The sequence below is a fragment of the Onychostoma macrolepis genome, chromosome 25 (assembly GCF_012432095.1).
Source record: "Onychostoma macrolepis isolate SWU-2019 chromosome 25, ASM1243209v1, whole genome shotgun sequence".
In the NCBI taxonomy this organism is placed as follows: Eukaryota; Metazoa; Chordata; class Actinopteri; order Cypriniformes; family Cyprinidae; genus Onychostoma; species Onychostoma macrolepis.
Genome location: NC_081179.1, coordinates 3,595,557 through 3,620,113, shown reverse-complemented (window position 1 = coordinate 3,620,113; position 24,557 = coordinate 3,595,557). Strand labels below are relative to the sequence as shown.

Sequence of the window (24,557 nt, the reverse complement as noted above, 5' to 3'; positions counted from 1 at the left end):
GTTTTTGCCCCCATTTTTCATGAGCTGAACTCAAAGATCTAAGACTTTTTCTATGTACACAAAAGGCCTATTTCTCTCAAATATTGTTCACAAATCTGTCTAAATCTGTGTTAGTGAGCACTTCTCCTTTGCCGAGATACTCCATCCACCTCACAGGTGTGGCATATCAAGATGCTGATTAGACAGCATGATTATTGCACAGGTGTGCCTTAGGCTGGCCACAATAAAAGGCCACTCTAAAATGTGCAGTTTATCACACAGCACAATGCCACAGATGTCGCAAGTTTTGAGGGAGCAGTGCAATTGGCATGCTGACTGCAGGAATGTCCACCAGAGCTGTTGCCTGTTTATAATGTTGTTCATTGTATATATACACTGAACAAAGATTTGGTATTGAAACAATTTTCACTCAGGAATTGCGAGTAAATTTCACAAACAGTTAAAAAGAAACAAAAAGTAACACATTAAATGAATGCCTTCAGACGTCTTGGAATATTGCGCAGGAACTATATTGTCAGCTGGTCATTATATGCACTCACTGTGTTGAAAATAGCAGCTCTGAAATTCAGCTAAACATCTTCACAAATGAAGGTGAGTAAGTGACAGGATTTTCCTTCATTCAAGCTCTCTTGAATTTCTGATCTTAAATTAAGAGTAAATTTGAGACTTAGTAATGAAATCAGATGCTAAACTTCACACGAGAGATGTTAAACAATAACCGCGGCAGTAATAGAAATATTTTCAAGCCCTAAAGCTAAAACCGCACTGAAAGGTGTGAAAAGCATTAGAGACAGACTGCAGGAGCGTAATGAGTCCGAGGACAGAAACGCTCTGACAAACGAGCGGCTCAAATCGATACGTGTGCTTCACTAATGCAAAATCAATCACAGGAGAGGAGGAGAGGAAGTGAGAGCCCTCAACACTGAAACAAAGAGGAGCTGCCATTGTTGGCGGAGGAAAAGCTTGAATATAAATGATTGTGCCACTGCGACAGCTGTCACTATGGCAACACAAACATCTGGAGCACATGTGTAAAAATGATTCAACATTTGATGCATTTAAATGCAAACACACACAGTGTGCTTTCATTTACATCTCTGGGACTGAGGAGAACGTCTCAAATATGTTGGTTTCTTTGTATTTGGAGTAACTAAGTAAACACTGATGCTACTAAACTACATTCAGTAGCTCAGCTTTCTTCAAAATTGGATTCACATATTCACAAGTCATTCTACATCATGGCAAATGGACAAATATATACCACATTTAATATATAAATGAGTTATATATATTTATACAACAGTTCTTTCTGGTCCTCAAATCTGATTGACTGATAAGAGAGTTGATATTAAGAGTCCAACAGAACTCCAACAGCCGTTTCACTAAGTATCACTCCACTTGCCAAAGTTGCCGTATTTCTCACAGCGAGTGTCATTGCGGATACCCAAATCCACTATAATTTTACAAATAATATTGTTTTGTGTCACAGAATGCAGTTTTAAGAGCATTATTGGTGAGAATGTACTTGTATGTACTTCAAATATGCTGTTTGTTAAGAAAGATAATGTCTATTTGAAAATTTACATCAACGTTTTCGGAGATGTAAGCTACAGAGCATCAGTGGGCGTTTATCGCTCATAAACCCGCGGAGAGAGCGCCTCACCTTGGCCAGATCTTCTGGAATTTACCGCTGGCTCTGATGTCTCTGTAGTAGCTAAGCAACCATGTTTATGTAACTTTAATGCTGTATATCAGAGCGCTGCCTTTGTACATTTGACTGAGCCTAGCAACTTTTATGATGGCTGTTGTTGTTTATTAAATATTATTATTCAAGAAATACTATATTATATATATATATATATATATATATATATATATGTATATATATATATATATATATATATATATATATATATATATATATATATATATAATAGTAGTATTTAGTATTATTAAACCGTGTGTGCTCGTAATGGTGATTTTGGTTTCATTGTTCTGCCATTAGATGGTGACAAGAGCCCTTTACAGGACATTGTGGTGGGAAAAATTCAGGGTGGGAGGAAAAATTTTTTTCAAATGTTTTGCATTCTCCTCGCAAAACTTTTGCGTTCTCTCGCAAAGATATTTGCGTTCTCTCGCAAAACCATTTGAGTTCGGACAAACGCTTCCTGTTTACTTTGCAGCTTGCAGTGGTTACAGCTCGTATGTTCACAATGGAGCGGTTCATAGAGTTTTATTTTGAACTTGCACTCAAAGTAATACAGTCAGTGCTTATGTCGAAGCACGGTTTTGGGACATTCTAAAACGCTTAATGTGGCTTAATGTTTTAAAACAGTGACATTGGAGGACTAAATTCGATAATAAATCCTGATAAAAATGATTAGGCTAACATTAATAACCTTTTAATAATATTCCTATTAATAAAGCAGAATATGAGCATAACGCCTGCACGTTAAGCCTTTTCTTCCCCATAGAAAACGCTTAAGGTAGACTATAATGAAAGGTTCATGCAGCTGGTATGTTCACAATGGAGCGGTTCATAGAGTTTTTATTTTGAACTTTGACTCAAGTATAAAGAAATACAGTCAGACAGTGGTTAGTTCAAGGCACGGTTTTGGGACATTCTAAACGCTTTAATGTGGCTTAATGTATTAAAACAGTGACATTAGGACCAAATTCGATAATAATAAATACTAATAAAATTGTTAGGTTTATATTAATAACCTTATTAATAATATTACTATTAATAAAGGAGAATAGCCCAGAATATGAATGTAACGGATTTGGTATTTTTAAATCACCGTTTTCATTATAGCCTACCTTAAGCGCTTTTATGGGGAGAAAAGCTTAGGCTACGTGCAGGCGTTGCTCGTATTCTGGGTTATTCTGCTTAGTAATCTTATTAATAAGGTTATTAATATTAGCCTAATAATTGTATCAGCTTTATCGAATTTGGTCCTCCAAGTCACTGTTTTAAAACATTAAGCCACATTAAGCGTTTTATTATGTCCCAAAACTGTGCCTTGAACTAAGCACTGACTTATTAATTTATTTGAGTCCAAGTTCAAAATAAAACTCTATGAACCGCCCATTGTGAACATACGAGCTGCATGAACCATTCATTATAGCCTACCTTAAGCGTTTTCTATGGGGAAGAAAAGGCTTAACGTGCAGGGCGCTATGCTCATATTCTGCTTTATTAATAGTAATATTATTAATAAGGTTATTAATGCTAGCCTAATAATTTTTATCAGGATTTATTATTATCGAATTTAGTCCTCCAATGTCACTGTTTTAAAACATTAAGCCACATTAAGCGTTTTAGAATGTCCCAAAACCGTGCTTCGACATAAGCACTGACTGTATTACTTTGAGTGCAAGTTCAAAATAAAACTCTATGAACCGCTCCATTGTGAACATACGAGCTGTAACCACTGCAAGCTGCAAAGTAAACAGGAAGCGTTTGTCCGAACTCAAATGGTTTTGTGAGAGAACGCAAATATCTTTGCGAGAGAACGTAAAAGTTTCTCGAGAGAACGCAAAACATTTGAAAAAAATCTTTTCCTCCCACCCTGAATTTATTCCATTCACCCCAAATTTTTCCCACCACAATGTCCTGTAAAGGGCTCCGTAGTTTTACGAGTCAGCAGTAAAGACTTTTAAATTGAAAAATGTAACATTTTTAACAAGGAAGTTATTTTTATTTTCAAAACCAGCTTGTACGCAGCCAACATGCACTAAGCTGCGCTGTCATCAGAAATCACCCTTAACAGATGAAAGGATAGTACAAGCCTATCGGACTTTCAAACTAATGGTGAATATGAGATTGAGATACGATCTGAAGAATGAATGCTGTATCAGATGCAGGTAATCATGATCGTTCAGTCAGTCTCTCTCTCTCATAATACTCTAAACTACACAATACACCGCTTTTACTACAGTAATACAAGAAGCTTTTAATGAAGCAACTCAACATTCCTTCGTTACTAGTTCTAAAGTGACGTTTTGGAATTAGTAACTAAGGCTTGGACTCAGCTGTTAAACTGTCAACTTTAGATTTGAATCCATGGCGGAAGGAAGTAGTTCACACAGAAGTGGGCTTTTAAAGAGACTCCTTTGTTATTTTGTTTATGTATTTACACACTTGTGCCATCGAACTGTTGTATAAACGCAAAATCACACTCGTAGATGTGAGATATGGCTGTATATCAGTATCCTGTGATTATCTACCGCACTCAGCAGTTCACTTAATTGTTCACTTAACGTGACAGTTCACTGAATTGACCTATCGGTAAGCCTCTCCCCTTGAACGCAGATTAGCCAATGGCAGTCGAGTACCAGCTACACGGGGAGCGGAACTCGGACATCTTTAGGTTTCAGCACCATAGAGAAACATTGGAAGATCCGAAGCTCGCATCGGTTTTATGGGGTTTATGCTTCAAAAATGGAAAAACGATGTGCCTGGGGTTCTTGTAACACTGATTCCAGGTATCCTGAGAGGATGGGCAATAGAATTTATTTTACTACATTTCCTGAATCCAAACAAAACAGAGCAAAATGTCCCTATGTATTCAAACCCCAGTACAAATGAAGACAAAAACGTTCATTTTCTGGTTGTCATACACTCATTAAGTTACAGTTTTCATCTGCTCAAGCGAGACGTTAATGTTATCTTGTGCTTTAGCAAGGGATCTCTGGCTAAAACTAGCTAACGTTAAAGTTAGTGAGTCCGTGCTAATGTACAAACCTAAATTGTTCTCGTGTCTTGTACAGTGTAGGTCAAAACAAATAAACGAAAGTCTACATTTCAGTGCCTCTCCATGTTAAACTGGTTAAATGTGCATTAATTTAATCGTACCCTGCGATACATGAACAGTGTTGATCCTGCATGTTGTCATCCGTGATCGTGATGACCGACCGTAATATGAGACTTCTCTCACTTGCATTGTGATCTGTAAACCCTCGCTTCGGGTTACCCACCGTATTTATTTTTTTATATTTTATAAATCCCTCCATGGAATATTTAATTCCCATTTGGTGGCCTTCTGTGTCCAAAATTGTGCAAAAACGTTGTGGGACAAGGTTTTCACACTGCAGCTGTCATTGAAAGACAGTGAGCAACTCCGTTTGTTTGTCCGAGGGAGCAACAGTAACTAAGGGGGGCGGGGCTTACCGATAGGTCAATTGATTTAAGAAGCAAAATGCTCTTGAATCAGAGAACTGATTCATTCATAACTCATCATTGTTTGTGACCCAGAAAAATGGCACTCTGATTAAAAATATATAGTGTACTACAGTGTTTTTTTTCCAGAAGAGAAGCGTGATTATAGTTCGCCTACTTTACATGATAAGTAGCCTGGCATGGTTCAGTTTCAAAGCATCTTCCCTCACATTGCTCTCTCTCTGCTTTTAACATTCAGGCTTATTATCTGGGAGTGAAAAGAACTACGGAACGCCATCAGAGCTCGGGCTTAAAACTCTCACCGATGCTCTGTGTTTAAGGACACGCACAGACCTCAAAACAATTCTGCCTTACTGCAACCCGTTCCTCTAAAATAGGACAGAAATATTCAAAGATGTAAATATATGCATGTGAAATTATTACCCACGGCCTTCTGTAAATAACTCCTGAAGGCAAATTAACCGTGAGCTGCAAAGTTTCACACGTGAGCTGACGATCTCCGGCATAACGTGACTGTGTTAATCTTTAATATTTTAGTGATTGCGTAATGACCGCAGAGTAATGACATATATGCTATGTTTACTGAAGGTGTTAATGGAGTCACAGAGCCGGCCACAGCATTAATTCACTTCCAGTGTTAATGGGGAAAGCAGCGAACGCTGGTTATGCAGAAGGCAGAGTGGTGTTCGTTTTAAAAAGGTCCAGATGCATTAGATGAAACCAGATAAAGTAAACGGTGTAGCTGTAGGCACTCAGGATGAGCTCGGGTCTAGAAAAGCTTTCGTTGAAAAGCACAGCACCTTAATGAATGCAAAAAGACTAGACGTCAAAAGGGTCATTTCATTTCATAATGAATTTTCTGAATGTACTAGCTAGACATACTCTGAACGGCAAAACTCCTGTCCAGTCCAGCCAGACCATATCAGTAATAATGCTACTTTGTTGAAAGTCAGTAAGCAAAAAATTGTCGATATAAAAGTCATTAAAGAAAGTCTTAAAGGTACAGCAGCATTAAATTTATAAAATAAAGTGTTAAATTAAATATTAAAAAAATATCAAAAATAAAATCATTTTAATTATGACAGAAACATTTAAAAAAATAAATAAATAAAACACAAAAAAAAACAAAAAAAAAAACAGAATAAATGCATTGTTAATAAAAAGTTTAAAATCATAAAATCCATAAAAAGTAATAAAATAAAAACTAAAATGAAATTTATATATATATACACACACACATATATATATATATATATATATATATATATATATATATATATATATATATATATATATATATATATATATATATATATATATATATATATATATATATATATATATATATATATATATATATATTAGAGGTCGACCGATTTTTGGTGATTAATTGGCACCGATAGTTGATTGCCACAACTATCGGTTATCGGCAAAAGTCCATGCCGATAGTTTTCCGGTTTGCAACCGTTGCCTGAGTGGCTGAGACGGGTCCGCTGGCATTATACAGTACGAGAGCTGCCTCTAGAGGCGGAAATCACTGACAGCTTGTGGTGTTTATTTTGACACGTGACACTGCGCGCTGCACAGAGCGGGAAACTCCAGACGCACATTTAAATACAGCCGACAGAAAAGCCTGCCGCGGAACAGAGCGCCATTCACATAGGTTTCTATTAAATGACATTATATTTGTCCCAAATCGCTGTGAATGTACATAATGACTTCACCCTAGGCTATAAATTATGTATTGTGCATTTTTCAGCAAAACATTTGTCTTTCTGTGGCTCTAATAAAGTCTGTATGCTTCATAGAGCTGTAATAGATCGCGCTCTCTCTTTCCACTTGCTCTGTTTTTTTAAACACCGAACTTCAAACTCATTTATGCCACATTGTTCATTCTTGAAGCAAACTTATGTCCGTTTGGTGATTAAATAAATTGTTTTAGACCGCCACTTGATTTGAACGCAAAGCGTCTGGTGTGTGTGTGTGTGATACCTCTGAGTTCCCCTAGACGCAGCGCTGCGCTTTTGCCTGGTGTGTGACTAACTTTTTTTTTTCTTGATTAGATAATTATCAAGTGTTAAAAAATAGAAGCAAATAAAGTGTGTGAGTACACATACAATATCCATATGTATGCAATTTTAATGCTATGGCCTTGTGTAGATATTTAAAGACGGCCATCTTTAAGCATGACTGTTGAAATTAAATGGTAACACTTAACAATAAGAGTCCATTCGTAGCATTAATGAAAACTGTAGAAGTATTGTTCCTTGTTAGAGCGTGTTCATTTCAACATTCACTATTAGGTACTAATAGGCTACATTTTTAAAGTTTCTTCTTTTAACATTAACAAACTATGAAATAACTTTACTGATCAATATAGTAAATAATATTAATATTTTTATTCATTTACAAAGTATGGTTCAGTACTGTTACTGTTTTTTTTGTTTTTTTTTTAAATAGTAAAGCACTAGCTTTCTTTCAGTATCCATTTTGAAAACTATCGGTTGATTAATCGTATCGGCCAGTGTGGTCCACCTCTAATGTGTGTGTGTGTGTGTGTGTATCACACACACACACACGTTCGTTTTTGTGAAAAGTGGGGACATTCCATAGGCGCAATGGTTTTTATAGTGTACTTACTGTATGTGCTATTGACCTACACCTACCCTACACCTAAACCTACCCCTTACAGGAGACTGTGCATTTCAACTTTTTTGAAAAAAAAAAAACTTAATTCTGAGTGATTTATAAGCGTTTTGAAAAGTGGGGACATGGGTCAATGTCCTGAGATGTCACCTTCACCTTGTAATACCTGTGTCATACCTTTGTTATTATACAAATCTATGTCCTGACTTTTCACAAAAACGCGCGCACACACACACACACACACACACACTTTAACTAAAATAAAGTTATATAAATATAAAACAGCACAGCTTTTAGCATCACAGCAAATGAAAAAGGACGGGCCAGAACCAGACCGACAAGATGCATAATACTTGCAGGTCTGAAGGTGAACTCATTAAAGTGGAGACACAGCAGGAAGTCAAGGGCGATGGAGAACACGAGGTGGAGAGATCATCCAGTCATCATTAAACTCCATGATGGAGGCCGCTGACAGGACAGATCTTACAAAAGGTCAGCGATCATCTCCAGACGACTGCACACAGGTCACTCAGATCGCTGCAGAGATGAGCAGTCTGAGGTGAGATCGGAGCTCTCAGCGTCTGCTGGAGCAGCGGGCATGAGCTCGTGTTCGCCTCTGATAGACGTGGGGTGAGACGAGACCACAAATGATAAAGGTCAAATGTGTCTGCTTCAGCCGGAAGTTAATGTATTCCTGTTTCAGGATCAGTCATTCCACTTACAAATGATTGATGATTGAGCTGGTGGAGAATCTGACTGGTGAGACTGAGAATCAGGATTGGTGAGTCTGAATTTATTCTTGTGACCAAATACCAAAAAAAAAAAATTAAGAATATATAAAAAAAATATTTAAAAAATTACCCTGAACCACAAAACCAATTTTGTCAATTGTTTGAAATTGAGATTTACACATTTTACATTTATGCATTTAGCAGACGCTTTTATCCAAAGCGACTTACACTGCATTCAAGTAACAGTTTTTACATTTTATCAGCTCTTCTCACACATAATCTGGAAGCTGAATAAATATGCTTTCCGTTGATGTATGGTTTGTTAGGATCGGACACTATTTGGTCGAGATACAACTATTTGAAAATCTGGAATCTGAGGGTGCAGAAAAATCTAAATATTGTCCAAATATTTATATTTTTATAAAATATTGTCTAAAGTTGTCCAAATAAAGACCTTAGCAACGCATGTCACTAATCAAAAATTAGGTTTTAATATATTTATGGAAGGAAATTGATAAAATATCTTCATGGAACATGATCTTTACTTGATATCCTAATGATTTTTGGCATAAAAGAAAAATCTATAATTTTGACCCATGCAATGTATTGCTGGCTATTGCTACAAATATACCTGTGTTACTTATAACTGGCTTTGTGGTCCAGGGTCACAAATAAAATAAAAGAGATTCTAAAATAAAATGAAATAACATGAATAAAAACAATATTTAAAAGAAATAAAAAATTAATTAAAATTCATGAAAAGATTCTAAAATAAAAAGAAATAAAACCAAGCTGTTAAAATAAAAATAAATAATAATAATAATAAAATTGATAAATTGTTAAAATTATCAAATGCAAAATACATAAATACATAAATAACAAACAGAAAATAAAATAAAATAAACTAAAAACATTATTAAATAAAAATGAAATAAATTATTAAAAAAAGCTTTTTGTGGAAATGTTTAAAAACAAAATAAAATTAAATAACAAAATACAAAATTAAATCAAGATTATGAAATAAAAATGAAATAAATACCAAGCTGTTAAAAAAAATAAAAAATAAAATAAAATTGATAAAACATTAAATTAAAATAAGATTAAATAAATACAAAATAAAAAATAAAAAGATGAAAATGTAAAATGAAAAAAAAGAAGCTCTGAATAAAATAAATCATAATTTAATAGTAAATACATAATAATAATAATAATAATAATAATAAATACATAAAATAAATAAAAGTTGGAGATTATCATTGACTGACGGTTACACACAAGCAGCCAATTCAAGATTTTGGCTGCTATAGTATAAGAGTTAGGATCTGTAGGAGGCTCATCTAAGACTAGAGAGCATCTAAAACCATCAAACTGTTCAGCACACTTTATGGAACACAATTACCTCGAGTCATCTGAGTTTTCCTGACTCAATTTGCCTCCCTCCTCTGGAGCACATCGCTGTGAGCTCAACACACCCAAGGGAATTCCAGCAGCTGGACCGATAGTTCTCGATAAACAATCAGGACAAACTCATTTAATCAGCTTTAAAGGAGTAGAGGTTTATTGAGCTGAACGTGCTCGGTAAAAACCCCTCCACGAACAATGCTTCTGCACCAATCACGCATCAGAGACCCGCCAAATCCCACCAATCAGGAAACGATCGAAGTCCCTCACAACCTTATGACATTAGCCGTGTTCATTTCTGACCTCAATCTTCTCGTACCTGTGTAGGAGGAGAAAACAAAAGCAGGTACACCGTTTTAAATAGCTCGGGAGGGTTCAAAGGTCAGAGAAACGAGGAAAAACACCTCAGTTGGAGTTGACGGCATATTTAATTTGATACAAGCCCGTTCAATGTAATTCCAAACCTTCTTTTCTGTATATTCTAGGGGGGAAAAAAATGGGAAAACTGGTTACAAAACACAATATATCCCACAATATGGACTTTTTCACATTAAATTAAATTTGTCATCATGACTACAGTCTATAGGAGGATCAGAACATCTTGATGCTTCTAGGACGGGTCGCTGGAGAACCTTAGGACTACAAACGGCCCATGAGCGCAGAGACGCTGTTTGAGGAATCATAGATGTGCGCTTGACACACATGAAAACAAACCCACACGCAGATACACTCAAACTGATGCTTGCTTTTACAGAAGAAGAGAAACCATCCAAAAATACACATCAGAAAGATGTGGAGGAACCTGGATCGTTCACGACTAATTTGAGTCCACTCGTAAATCACATAAACGAGAAACGTTAGGTTTGATTGAATTCCCAGTAAAACGTTGAGCGCAGTCAGACGCGACTTACTGAGCGTTTGCAAAACTTTGATGTGAAGCTGTAGAACTTAATGAAAGGAGAGAGAGGAACTTTATGGGAGGACGATAAATATGGGCATACATTAGAGCTGCACTGTGTGTGTGTGTGTGTGTGTGTGTGTGTGTGTGTGTGTGTGTGTGTGAATAAGAGACACACAATGTAGTAAGAGAAAACATTTCTCATGGTCTGACAAAGATGATCACCGTATCGGAGTACGAAACTGCCTCAAGATGTTTCTTCATTGTTTCTTGGATTGTCCAGCTCAAAACACCCTAACAACCCCAAGACGAAGCTCTGTCAGACACAAAACCATCCAGAACAGCTTAGTTCTGCTACTCGTTTATGAAAATAAAAAAAAATAAACATACTTAGAACACCTCAGCAACACATTAAAAATTACCCATATAAAAGACAAAATGATAACAAATCTTAATATCTTATGCAGCCTTGTTTAATGACTTTTATATACACTAGTCAACATCTGAAGTGGATCAAAACCTTTCACGATGAACTTTTTGATCCACTTCAAATGTTGAAAACTATATTTCAGCTGAAAAATACAAGTGTCAACTGGGGCTGGACAATAATTCAATATCAATATATATTGCAATATACATATATATTTTTAAACGCTGATATGATTTTTAAACAAATTTCCGATATACATTACCAGTGTTTCCCATACATTCATTTATTTGTGGTGGTTGACTTCTTGAATAAACATGAGCACTGCTCATTTCAAAATCAAAACGCAGCGCCAGTGAATGTATCTTTGAAGGGAACTGACAGTCTTAAGAAAAGTTTCGATGGCGTTTTCGTTTTATCTGATAATGTAGCGTTCATGAGTGCAGTGCTACTTTGTGTTCAGCCGTTACCGGGGAAACCGCTGTTTCTGCCTCTCCAGAAGCGCCTCCTGCTGGCAAAGATTGAATTTGCATTTTCAATAAGTCCCTCCAGCAACATGTTTTTGCTCACTTTTTTTTTGTTTATGTTTTCTGTAGCAACTCTGAGCACTTTTCATATTCTTTTTCCTGGCTGATGCACTTTTGTTTCAATCTATAAGAATAATCAGCCTATGTTATAGTTTAAAGCTATGGTTAGGACAGCTAGGATAGGATATCTTAGGAAAGATACTAATATTAATAAGGGGAGTCTGAGAATTATGTTTATTTGACAGTGATTTCACATTTCTTGTTTGTATGACGGCTAAATACAAATAAAAGGTGAACATTAATTTATTTTTTTTCCATTTTTATTTCTAAAATATTATATAGTTTTATAAGAGGAGGTTTGATAGACTTGGTAAATTCATTTTTCAGAAGTGTGTAGGTACAGACATCTCATGTGGGCGTTCTTGGCAGTCTTTCGGAGGTTTTTTAAAATATTGTTCAGATCGATATCAGAATTATATTGTATCGACCGAAATTAAGAAATATAAATATACGTGATATAAATTTTGGCCATATCGTCCAGCCCTGGTGTCAGTAATTCGTTTTTGCACAAAAAGTGGGCTTTTTTGTTGTTGTTGTTGTGTTTTTGCATGACTATTTACTTTTAATTGGTCAATTGTGGAATTGTGCGGTCAAATATTTTTAATGACACTCAATTGAATAATTAAAGGGATAGTTCACCCAAAAATAAATTCTTATTTACTCTCAATTCGAGTTTCTTTCTTCTGTTGAACACACAATACAACGTTCTGAAGAATGTGGGTCAAACAGTTGCTGGTAGCCATTGATTTCCATAGTATTTTTTTTCCTGTACTATAGAAGTCAATGGCTACCAGCAACTGTTTGTTTACCCACATTCTTCAGAACAGCTTCTTTTGTGTTCAACAGAAGTAATTCAAACAGGTTTGAAATGACAACCTTTTCCTTTATTTTCTATATATCTTAATCCATGCTTAAATGGCCAGTCACAAATAGTCTCAGCTCAATTATTTGTTATATTCTGCTCTCTAAGCCTCCCTTCCACATAAAACAGCAGAAATAATCCAACAGATGTGTCGTTCACCAGGCCAAGCACCTGCGGATACTAATAATCAACTTTCCAACCCCCACCGAAGGAATCATGTTTATGAGAGCACAGCAGAGCGGTTATGTTTAGGAAACAGCTCTTCTGTAGTTTTTAGGGAAGTTTTCGGGGCACGGAGCTGTAAGTTGGACTAACCGGCTTTAAAGAAAATTTACTTCATAAATCGTCAGCAAAAGTAGCGGCTCAGTCTCTTCCTGCTTGGCCCGGGGCACCTCCGTCAGCTCCCATAATGCATTTCTGTCTTGTTTAATTTTACGGTTGCTATTCCATAAACACAGCAGAAACGGTGCAAGGGTGCCAGGTCTTTACGATGTGGAGTGGAAAAACCATCCAGGTCACATTTTAACCCTGAAAATATCATATAATAATAATATATTATTATTATTTTATATATATATATATATAAATAATAATACAAATAAATAATAATAGTAATAATAATGACAACAATAATAACAATTTAAAAGTATGATTATAATACATTTTAATATAATAAATACAAATGTAAATATTAATATAAATATCAAAATCAATTCAATATACTAAATTTTAATAATGTTTTTTTATTTAATAATATTCTAATTATTATTATTATTAATATCAGTCATTTTGGATAAAAGTGTCTGCTAAATGCATAAATGTAATCAAAATCATTAGTATTATTATTTTGTTGTTAATTTAGCTAGTTTACCTGCTCGACTCCAACTCTTCGCTTCATTTTTGCATAAAAATACCTCTGTTTAGAATATATTCATAGATTGTTTTGGCAGCATGAACCTGGAGTGACTGTCATTGTTCTGTCTTTAAAGGAAATCTCATGAAAAAACAAGAGAAAGGCCGTTTGTGTGTGTGTAAAGAGAAGAGAGACGCTCCGATGGCATTGGGGTGTCACACTCTTTTTCCTGGCGCAATGAATGACTGAATGAAACGGCCATTAACATATGAAATAAATGTTAGCAAACTGTCAGAACGAGCGCCTTCTTGCTTTAAATGATCTCCTGTGAACTGTGAAAAGCGCTGAATTGAAATACTGCGTGTGTTCCTCATATAGGCTGCCCTGAACTTTCAGTGTAACGACCCCAGGGATTCCTCAAGTCTCCTTGCCGTGCACCGCCAGACAGATCTGAAAACACGGACAAGGCACTTAAACGCATGCTTGTGTGTCTGTCAGTGAGTGAGTGTGTGTGTGTGTGTGTGTGTGTGTGTTCTAGTGCTCTGCTACAGCATTAGTGTTGCTTCCTATGAAAAATAGAACAATAATAATGCCTTACCTCCAAAAGCCCTTCAAATCATTAAAATGCATCTTTGTAGGTTGAGCCAATAGGTTAATAAGGCTTCATCAAGTTAAGCATCATTAGTACAACTCACACTCGAATATAGTGGTTTATTAAGATCACCAACTCTGAATATTAAATCCTGAAGCATAACTAATTATTCCTCAATCATGTGTCTTTTTGTGGATATGTGCACAATTTTTCACCAGAAAAAAATCCCACCGATGCACACTGAAGAAAGAAGCTGAGCCATATCTACAGACCAGATTATTGGTTGGACTCATAGAAATCGCCCACAAAACACTGTGCAACTGCACAGCAGTGTTGGGGGTAACGCATTACAAGTAAGGGCGTGTTCACATTTGGCGTCTTTTCTGACTAGAAAAAGTTGACAAGAGCGTTTTTTTTAGTAAAATAAAAAGCTGGCAGTGTTTTGGTTACAAATAGCAGCCGAGGGCGTCTTTTGTTGCTATAACAACAGCTGCAATGGTAGCCTAGCGCTGTGTGCTGCAGAAACGTTGGTTCACAACGACGTTTGTGGGAGCGCGACATTATACGGGAAGACAACTGTATGGTGCTTCCAACAATTTAGTCCAGGAGCTCCGGTTGGATGATGCACGGTTTCATACTGTTCCTTGTGCTCCGAAACTAGTACGATCTGTCTACCGGCTATCTTCTTTTTTCTTGTTGTTTTTGTTGTTATGGAAACGACTCGCCACTCGCTTGTCATTGGTCAGCTGTCAAAAAGGCGCTTGACGAAGCGCGTTTTTTTTTCAGAAAAGTTAAACTTTTTTCAACTTGAAAAGACGCTCTGAGCTGCAGAAAAAGACGCCGGCGGTGGCATTTTAAAAAGCGCTCAGGACTTTTTTGAAAACACAGTTTACTCCATAGGATTCTAATGTAAAACAGACGCTGGCAGCTTCAAAAAAGACGCCAAGTGTGAACATAGCCTAACGCGAGTTACATAATCAGATTACTTTTTTCAGGTAACTACTAAAGGAACGCATTACTTTTTTAATTTACAAGAAAATATTTGAGTTACTTTTTCAAATAAGTAACACCAGTTACTTTTTTCCCATTTATTGATTGACAGCTCTGCTGTCCCCATGTTAAGAGAAATCGGGAGTAAGATGTTACTGTAGTTCTATAATAAATGCGAACATCCATTAATTTATCGCACTCGCAAAAAAAAACAAAAACAGATTCAGTATCCTCAAAATGAATACAAACTGTGAAATGCAACTCAGAATGACGCAAACCTGCAATAATTAAATGTTAAATAACACAAATATCCTTTTTGTATTTAATCACATTTTATTAAACAATGTCTTTGCTGTTGACTTCAATGATCCAGTTCAACCAAACTAATATGCAAAAATTACTCAAGATAAACATGTGTGCTCCTTTTTTATTGCTGAAGTGTGTTCAATTACTTTTACATTATATTGCTGCATTCATTGCAGGATTAAATTTCCGAATAAAACGCGGTAGCGGTCTGTAACTCTGGTGTAATTTGAACGGGAGCGGGCAGTCTAACAATATCCCGTTCCCAACTTCCTTTCAAAACAGTATAGATTCTGCACTTTATTCTTATTGACCACCAGTACAGCCTGCACTCAGGACTGTTGCACGCGCTGCACGCATGGACCGCTGCTTTTTGCGTCATGCATTTTATTTGCGGGGTCTGTGCGCAGCATAACGGTTCTCAGAGCAGGCTGTAGCCTACCGGTGGTAAATATACGGCCCTCAGACAGAACAGGCAGGTTGTCGATCAGTGACAGACCAGAAAAAGGATGGAGCAAAGTGTGGATGCGCTGTCCTTGAAGGACTTTCAACTTGGTTTTGTTCCCATTTTGCTTATAGCCTATAATTTTAAATGACAGATGTCGTATTTATTTATTTTTCTCTGCGACAGTTTTCCTTCTGTGTTAACTGCAAAATGTTAAATGAATTTTGTATTTTGACAAGACAAATAAAAATAACAAATTTTTGTACAACGTACATTTTTATTTTCTCTGTAACACTTTTTTCCTGCTGTTGACAGAAAAACAAGACAAGTAAAATAAACAAATAAAATAAAATAAATAAATAAACAAATAAAATTACAAATACAGTTTTGCGCAGACTACACTTTTATTTGTTAGCCCATCTCTCTCTTCGTAGCGGAAATTTAAATGTGAGATTCTGGAAACGAGATCTAAATTTAGCGGGAACGGTCGGGTCGGGAAGAAAATTATTCTGAATGGACAGCGGGTGAACAAAGAGTGAATATATCGCGTGAGCGGGTGGGTGCGGAATATAACCTGGCGGGAGCGGGATTAAAAAACAGTCCCGCGCAGACCTCTATTCATTTCACTTTTGGTGTGAAAGGGCTTTTACATTTGCCAAAAAATTAACTTTTTTTATATTAAAAACAAACAAGCCCAGATTTGAAAAGTAATGCAAAAGTAACGCAATACATTACTTTCCATAAAAAGTAACTAAGTAACATAATTAGTTACTTTTTAGGGAGTAACGCAATATTGTAATGCATTACTTTTAAAAGTAACTTTCCCCAACACTGCTGCATAGTGATGCAATAAAATAGTCAGAACACCCTATCAAAAAAATTACCCTGCAACTGCATGGCAATATGCTTAAAAAACACCCTAAACACCCTAGCAACAACATTAAAATATACAAAAAAGCACCTAAAACTATCCCTAGCAACCACCCAGCACAGCAGTAACAGCAGTAAGTTTCACACAATCAGGCAGCACTCTCATTTTCTTCAGAAAACTGTAAAATCCAGTAATTTGTTCTTGCTGTCAGGGGTCACATTCGCTGCGCTCAGCTACAGCACAAACACGCAACTGACAGGCATTAAAACCCAAACACAAAAGGAAATAGAAAAGCTCTTCCGAGTCTTAATGTAGTATAATACACTGATGCTAATTCTCTCGCTCTGAAAGCCTGAACACGTCATTCCTCATCCCGAGCTCAGAAAAGCATCCTTTATTTCTGCCAGCAGCATATGGAGCCCGTGACACAGCTTCAGAGGCCAGATCTCAGAGATTTCACCGAGAAAGCACCTGACGACTGGAGAAATGAAAAGAGACAGAGTTTTGTTTGAGAATAAAGAGAGAACGCTTCTGTTTTAGGATGAATTTTCCCTGAAGGCCGGAGAGACAAGCAGAAAGGTGAGGAACTATCAAACGTGTGAACTACACACGTGTCCAACGCTTTATATGGAGTTAAAAGACCAGGAAGAACATTTCCCTCCAAAAACCTGAAGTAAAACTCCCTGTTTGTGTCAGATTTTTTTTCAGTGGCTCATATTTCTGAGTGAAAAACCTTGTAATGGTACATGCAACTTAAAAGATAAATAGCAACCCTCATGTTGCTTCAAACCCATACAGAGCAAGATTATAAGTAAATAATGATACTAAGTGGCTTTTTTTTTTTGCCATTTTGGAGCTTCACTTGCATTGTAAAGAAAGAGCAGTTTGAAAAAAATTACAGGTTTGGATTAACATATATTTAAGGGAAAAAAATAAAATAAAATGTCATTAAATCTCTCAATTTAGTTTAGTTTAACTTTATGTACTAAAATAACTAAAATGGGGAAAAAAAAATATAAACATTAAAAAAAAAATTTTTTTAAATAAAAATGGAAATAACGGATTCAAAATGTTAATAAAAACTACAATTGTATCTCAATGATACAGAAATAACACCTCTCTCTCTCTATATATATTTATATATAAATTATATATCTAAAATGTTTATTTCTGTCTCATTGAATATCGTCTTGAATAAATACATATATTTTCTGTTTTATATTCACACTTAGGTGTAATACTAATAATGTCATCTTTGGCCACGCCCCAGTGAACACAGAACCAATCAGAAGCTTCCATTAATCAATACTGCTGTACTCAGCACAATAACATACTGTAATCCTGTAACATTTCCTATTCCATCGTGTTTGCAGAGTTTTACAGCTTTTTAAGGTCTGCAGATTCCACTGGTAGAGAACCGCCGCCATGCGCACAGATCGATACATTACACTACAGTACAGATCAATAAGGCACAGAACTGCAGAATCATATGAAGTTTATAGCCTGTAAATTAGATTCACACACGGTACAAAAAGAGCAAGAGCACACACCATTTACCCTACTAAAAATAAATCACAAACACCTCAATTATTTCTCACAGACAGCGATGAGATTCAATAATGTTGCTAAAGTCTGCTGCTTTCCCGTTAAACTGAAGTGTCTCCTCTAAAATTTCAGAAAATATTTGTTCAGATGCTGAAGTCTGTAATCAAAAGTCCAATATTTCTCATCAAATTCTTCAAAAACGGACAGATTTGAGCTTATATACACAATTTTACAGCTCTATACCTGTACTCTTACTGTATAACAACTGTTGCCTCAGTGCCTTTCATTTTCGTCTAAGGAGAAACATCCGAGGCACAGCCGATGCTTAAATGAACCATTTAAATCTCCAGAGCTATAAAACCGCAACCTCTGAGCTCTAAAAGCATCTTCTGGGATGCTACACAAACATATTCTATTAATTCTGGTTCTTCCCGTTGGAATTTCTCAGTACAACTGCGCTTACTCAAGAAGTAAAACTAGCAAATAGTGAGAAAACTCTGCTGGGCGTCTTTAAAGGAAGCGGAGGCTCCAGTCAGAGCAAACTGTGAAGGCCTGGCTGATATCTAACCCTGCTGTTCAAACACACACTGATCCTGCTGTTAGATTCATAGCATAGTGTGAAGCTCGGCTACAGCACGCTGACCCGTGTTCTGCAGAGGAAAACTGATCCCAGATCAGCACTCTGAACTCTGACAGAATGATGCGCTCCCAATGGACTGATAGAAATCCATTCTGCCTGACTCAGAAAAACAGCAGTCTTGAGAAACATCTTGCCATTTTTGTGTGCATCAGATGCTCAGAGAGCACGAGGTTTGAGCTTCAGATTATAATAACCCTATAAAAGTTTTTCCTCGGTGGCAGAGGAGGACAATACTATTGCTATTTGCAACGCATGTTGAGCAAAGATTCCGAGAGGAGGAAAAAAGGCGTCAAGTTTTAACACAACAAATCTTATATCTCACTTGAAAGGTCATCATTGCGGCGAAGCTGTATTAAAAGAAAATAATAATTAGGGACTTTAAGCAGCTTCCACTGCTGCAACGGCATTCCAACGTCATATTGCGCGTTCGCAACTTCAGCTGCTACTTTGTGGCGTTCTACTGTAACCTACTAGCGGAGAACAGCTGATTTGCTGTAGTCGTTACAACGTGACGGCTTATGTAGTTAAATGTTGCGTTTTATGGTATAAACCATTTAATTCCATCAGTATACGATTCTACCATTAGTACCATTTCATTGAATCTGTGTTGATTATGTTTTAAACTTAAGCTAATTTTAACGATTTTTTTAACGACCTCAGGTAGCACTGAGACTAAAGATATGTGAAGAGAACAATGTAATTACTGCCTAAACATCCTCCTCATAATCCATCATTTGTATTTAAATAAATGACTGAATGCCGTGTTGCGCCGTCTTGTTTAGGTTGCTTAATGATTTTTATGTTCTCGGCTACGGCGGTGTAACAGCTTACTGCCAGTAGCCGTTCCATTCGCGGCTGTTGCTTAAAGTCCAGGGCTCGCAAAATCGCTAGCCCGACGTCCCGGGGCTATTGTGTTTTCCAGTCGGGCTACCAAAATGCATCACTGCCTGCCCGACGGGCTCCTTAAATACAGATCTCCCGCGGGTCCTTAAAAACTCTGAAAGTGAGTTGTATCAAAATTAAGGCCATCAAAAGTTTTAAATATGTTAAATGGTATAAGAAATGTCTTGATTATAATTTCAAGAGGTCTTACAGTTGGGGACAGAAAGACAAGAGTCGCGATACGGCAGGATTAAACTTCAAAAGGCAATGATGTCATTGAATAAATAATGAGTGCAGCATGTTTCAAGTCAAAACGCGGCGTGGATGTCTTTATGTGAATGTATCTGAAGGGAACCGACTGTCCTCAGAAACGTGTCGTTGGCATTTTAATTTCATTTTACCTATAATTCCTGATAAAGCAGCATTTATGAGCGCAGAGCTGCTTTGTGTACAGCGTTTCCTGGGAAACCGCAATATTTCAGCGCTCCTAAAGCGCCACCTCGTGGCAGAGAGTGAATCTGCATTTCCAAAGAGCCTTTCTTACTGTTTATGGTCAAATCAATGCAAATATCAACTGTTTTTACGCAGCAAACACAGAGTTGTAAATGAGAAAGAAGTTGATGTGCCTTCTAAAAATCTAAACAATTAAGACAGTAATATTTATACGTTTTAAATTAACAATTTATATGCTTGATTGATCCCTTTTCATAAAAACGGTCTATAGCCTGAAACGCTGCTTTATAAGATTTTTGTTTTTGTGAAAACCTGTATCTGAACTGTAAATCATGTAATTTTATGGCTCAAAACTGTATGTTACCATAGACATTGTCCAACCCTGCTCATTCTGTGTTTATTTTACTTGTGCAGCTCTTAAAATGGGTCATAAATTGCCTTAAATATATTTTAAAAATTCTGCAGATACCCTGTAAATAGTGAAATAAAATTCCTTCCTTCATATTTGTTGATATTTGTGTATTGAAAATATTTTTGATTGACATTTAAACTCCTATCTGATTTTCTATATTTAAAATAAATAAATAAATAAATAAAATAAAATAGTAGATTTTTAATTTGGGCTAGTTAAATTAATTTTCGGGCTACCAAAATTTGAAGAGTACCTGCCCGAAGGGCTACCAGGGATTTTTAAATTTTGCGAGCCCTGAAGTCCCTATATAACTTCCTCATCCTCATGCACTAGAAAGGTTGAACAGATGCATTTCTTTATGCATGAAATATTTGAATATAAATTTGTTGTTAATGAGTTGTTAAATGCAGATAAACCATAGTTCTGTCATAGTTCTGTTAAACCATTTTTGTTACTAAGTATTGTGGTGCCTTACACAGAAAATAAAAACATTATAGTTATAAATTATAGTTAGGCCAGAGCTACTAAAATATCAGTTTCATCAGTGCATCTTAGATTTTGTATTCTCCTGGATGCACAAACTGCTGATTATATGAAAATTATAATATAAAAATGTGAACTTATCGGTATCGGCCATGAGAAGGACTTAATTATCGGTATCGGTTAAAATGTTTCATATCGTGCATCCCTATACAGTATACATACCTGTACACACACACACGTATTAAAAATGGGACAGATGAATGAACTTTTAGGCAAACGTTTTAAAAAATATCTGAAGTAAGAAGTTTGCATGTGTGTATTGAGGGGAAAAGAAAAAAGAAAGAAATTTTTTGTTGATGTTGAGTATCATATTTGATACATCAGGTTTTTATGGCTTATATAGTATAATATTGTGAGAATATGAAGGAAAAACACCCCAATTTTATTCAGAGGCCCAAACTGTGCAAAAATATGCAATTTGGTGCAGATGCTGATATTAATATGGCCAAAATGAACAAATAAACGTTTCTCAAAAGCTTCAGTTTAGTAAGTAAACCTTTTGAAATATTACTAACAAAATAAGAGTTATTCTTATGTTTACTTTATATAGCCTATTTTACAGCAAAACAACACATGAACCACGACCTGAAGGTGAACATTTTTACAATTATACTCAAAGGCCTTTTACTTGTCAAAAAGTATAAACTGTCAACCAGATGAAAGAATGCATGTAGTTTTGGTTGATCCAGTTTAGAATTCTGCATATCAAATCTGATACAGTAGGCTTAAAACACAATTTATGAGCCTCAAAGGCTTTGTTATCATACCTGCCACTGTGAGTCGTGCGGTTCGGCTGCTGATGGTGCCCAGATTGTCGATGGTGGCCACGCACTGGTACACCCCCTCATCAGGCTTATTGTTTTTGGAGTGGACCACTGTACTGATGAGCAAAGAGCCGTCCGCTACCTGCCGCTTCCGGTCGTCTGCCACCAGGTTCAGGAACGTCCCGTCCTTCTTCCATTCCACCCTCACCGGAGCGTCGCTAGTGGCCGAGCAGTTCAGGACAGCGGGGAGGCCGCGTACAGCCAGCGTGTCGATGGGTTCAACCGAGAACCTGAACGGGATAAAACCTCGAATGCCAGAACCTGAGGACAGAGAGAAGAATGCGTTAGAGGATTCACAGACTATCCGATGCAGGAGAAGCATTTTAGCATTAGCATTTAAAGGGACAGTTCACCCAAAATGAAGATTCTGTCATCATTCACTCAACCTCAAGACTTTGATTGACCTTCGAAATGCAAATACATATTTTAAATAAAACCTGAAAGGGTTTTGTCTCTCCGCTGAATGTCTAGGTACCCAAAACTTGGTCATAAAGGTCAAAGTCATCGTAATGCGAATCCATATGAATCGAGCAGTTTAATCCAAGTCTTGTGATAAAATACAAATCACTTTATGACTTTCAACGGAGGGACAGACATCTTAATTTGTGTTTCAAAGTCTAATGGAGTTGGAACGACATGAAGGAGAGTAAATGACTAAATTAAAATTTTTGGTAGGGCCCTATGCAATCCCAAATTTTGTTTTATTTTATTTTTTTCAAATTCCATTTTTTCTGTTTTCATTTTCTGGATTCCGTTTTTTCCATTTCAATTTTTTTAGACTCCGTTTTAATGGTTCAATTAAATTGTATTAAATCAAAAAGCATGTCTAATTAATTAAAATCATGAAACTTACACAAATTAAATAGAAATTTCTTAAAGTAAAAAAAATAAAAATATTTAAGGCCCTATATTTATTTATTTTCTCAAATTAAGTTTTATTTTTTTACCAAATTCTGTTTTCCATTAGTTTTCTGGATTCCATTTTAATGGTTTTGTTACATTTAATAATCAAAAGCATCTCTAATTAAATTGATTTTAGTTAAAATATATATATATATATATATATATATATATATATATATATATATATATATATATATATATATATATATATATATATATATATATATATATATATATATACATACAGTGAGGAAAATAAGTATTTGAACACCCTGCTATTTTGCAAGTTCTCCCACTTAGAAATCATGGAGGGTCTGAAATTGTCATCGTAGGTGCATGTCCACTGTGAGAGACATAATCTAAAAAAAAAATCCAGAAATCACAATGTATGATTTTTAACTATTTATTTGTATGATACAGCTGCAAATAAGTATTTGAACACCTGAGAAAATCAATGTTAATATTTGGTACAGTAGCCTTTGTTTGCAATTACAGAGGTCAAACGTTTCCTGTAGTTTTTCACCAGGTTTGCACACACTGCAGGAGGGATTTTGGCCCACCTCCACACAGATCTTCTCTAGATCAGTCAGGTTTCTGGCCTGTCGCTGAGAAACACGGAGTTTGAGCTCCTCCAAAGATTCTCTATTGGGTTTAGGTCTGGAGACTGGCTAGGCCACGCCAGAACCTTGATATGCTTCTTACAGAGCCACTCCTTGGTTATCCTGGCTGTGTGCTTGGTCATTGTCATGTTGGAAGACCCAGCCTCGACCCATCTTCAATGCTCTAACTGAGGGAAGGAGGTTGTTCCCCAAAATCTCGCAACACATGGCCCCGGTCATCCTCTCCTTAATACAGTGCAGTCGCCCTGTCCCATGTGCAGAAAAACACCCCAAAGCATGATGCTACCACCCCATGCTTCACAGTAGGGATGGTGTTCTTGGGATGGTACTCATCATTCTTCTTCCTCCAAACACGTTTAGTGGAATTATGACCAAAAGTTCTATTTTGGTCTCATCTGACCACATGACTTTCTCCCATGACTCCTCTGGATCATCCAAATGGTCATTGGCAAACTTAAGTCGGGCCTGGACATGTGCTGGTTTAAGCAGGGGAACCTTCCGTGTCATGCATGATTTCAAACCATGACGTCTTGGTGTATTACCAACAGTAACCTTGGAAACGGTGGTCCCAGCTCTTTTCAGGTCATTGACCAGCTCCTCCCGTGTAGTTCTGGGCTGATTTCTCACCTTTCTTAGGATCATTGAGACCCCACGAGGTGAGATCTTGCATGGAGCCCCAGTCCGAGGGAGATTGACAGTCATGTTTAGCTTCTTCCATTTTCTAATGATTGCTCCAACAGTGGACCTTTTTCACCAAGCTGCTTGGCAATTTCCCGTAGCCCTTTCCAGCCTTGTGGAGGTGTACAATTTTGTCTCTAGTGTCTTTGGACAGCTCTTTGGTCTTGGCCATGTTAGTAGTTGGATTCTTACTGATTGTATGGGGTGGACAGGTGTCTTTATGCAGCTAACGACCTCAAACAGGTGCATCTAATTTAGGATAATAAATG

At 36.5% G+C, this 24,557-nt stretch overlaps 1 protein-coding gene across 6 annotated transcripts in view; it reads right to left on the bottom strand.

The window, feature by feature from the left end:
• neo1b (neogenin 1b) overlaps positions 1–24,557 on the bottom strand; it is a 135,766-nt gene that overhangs the window by 70,041 nt on the left and 41,168 nt on the right. For all 6 annotated transcript variants that reach the window (XM_058766393.1, XM_058766392.1, XM_058766390.1 and 3 more), the window contains one exon: positions 22,031–22,348. In XM_058766393.1, coding sequence (XP_058622376.1) covers positions 22,031–22,348 — 318 coding nt within the window. The remainder of the gene's footprint in view (positions 1–22,030; positions 22,349–24,557) is intronic.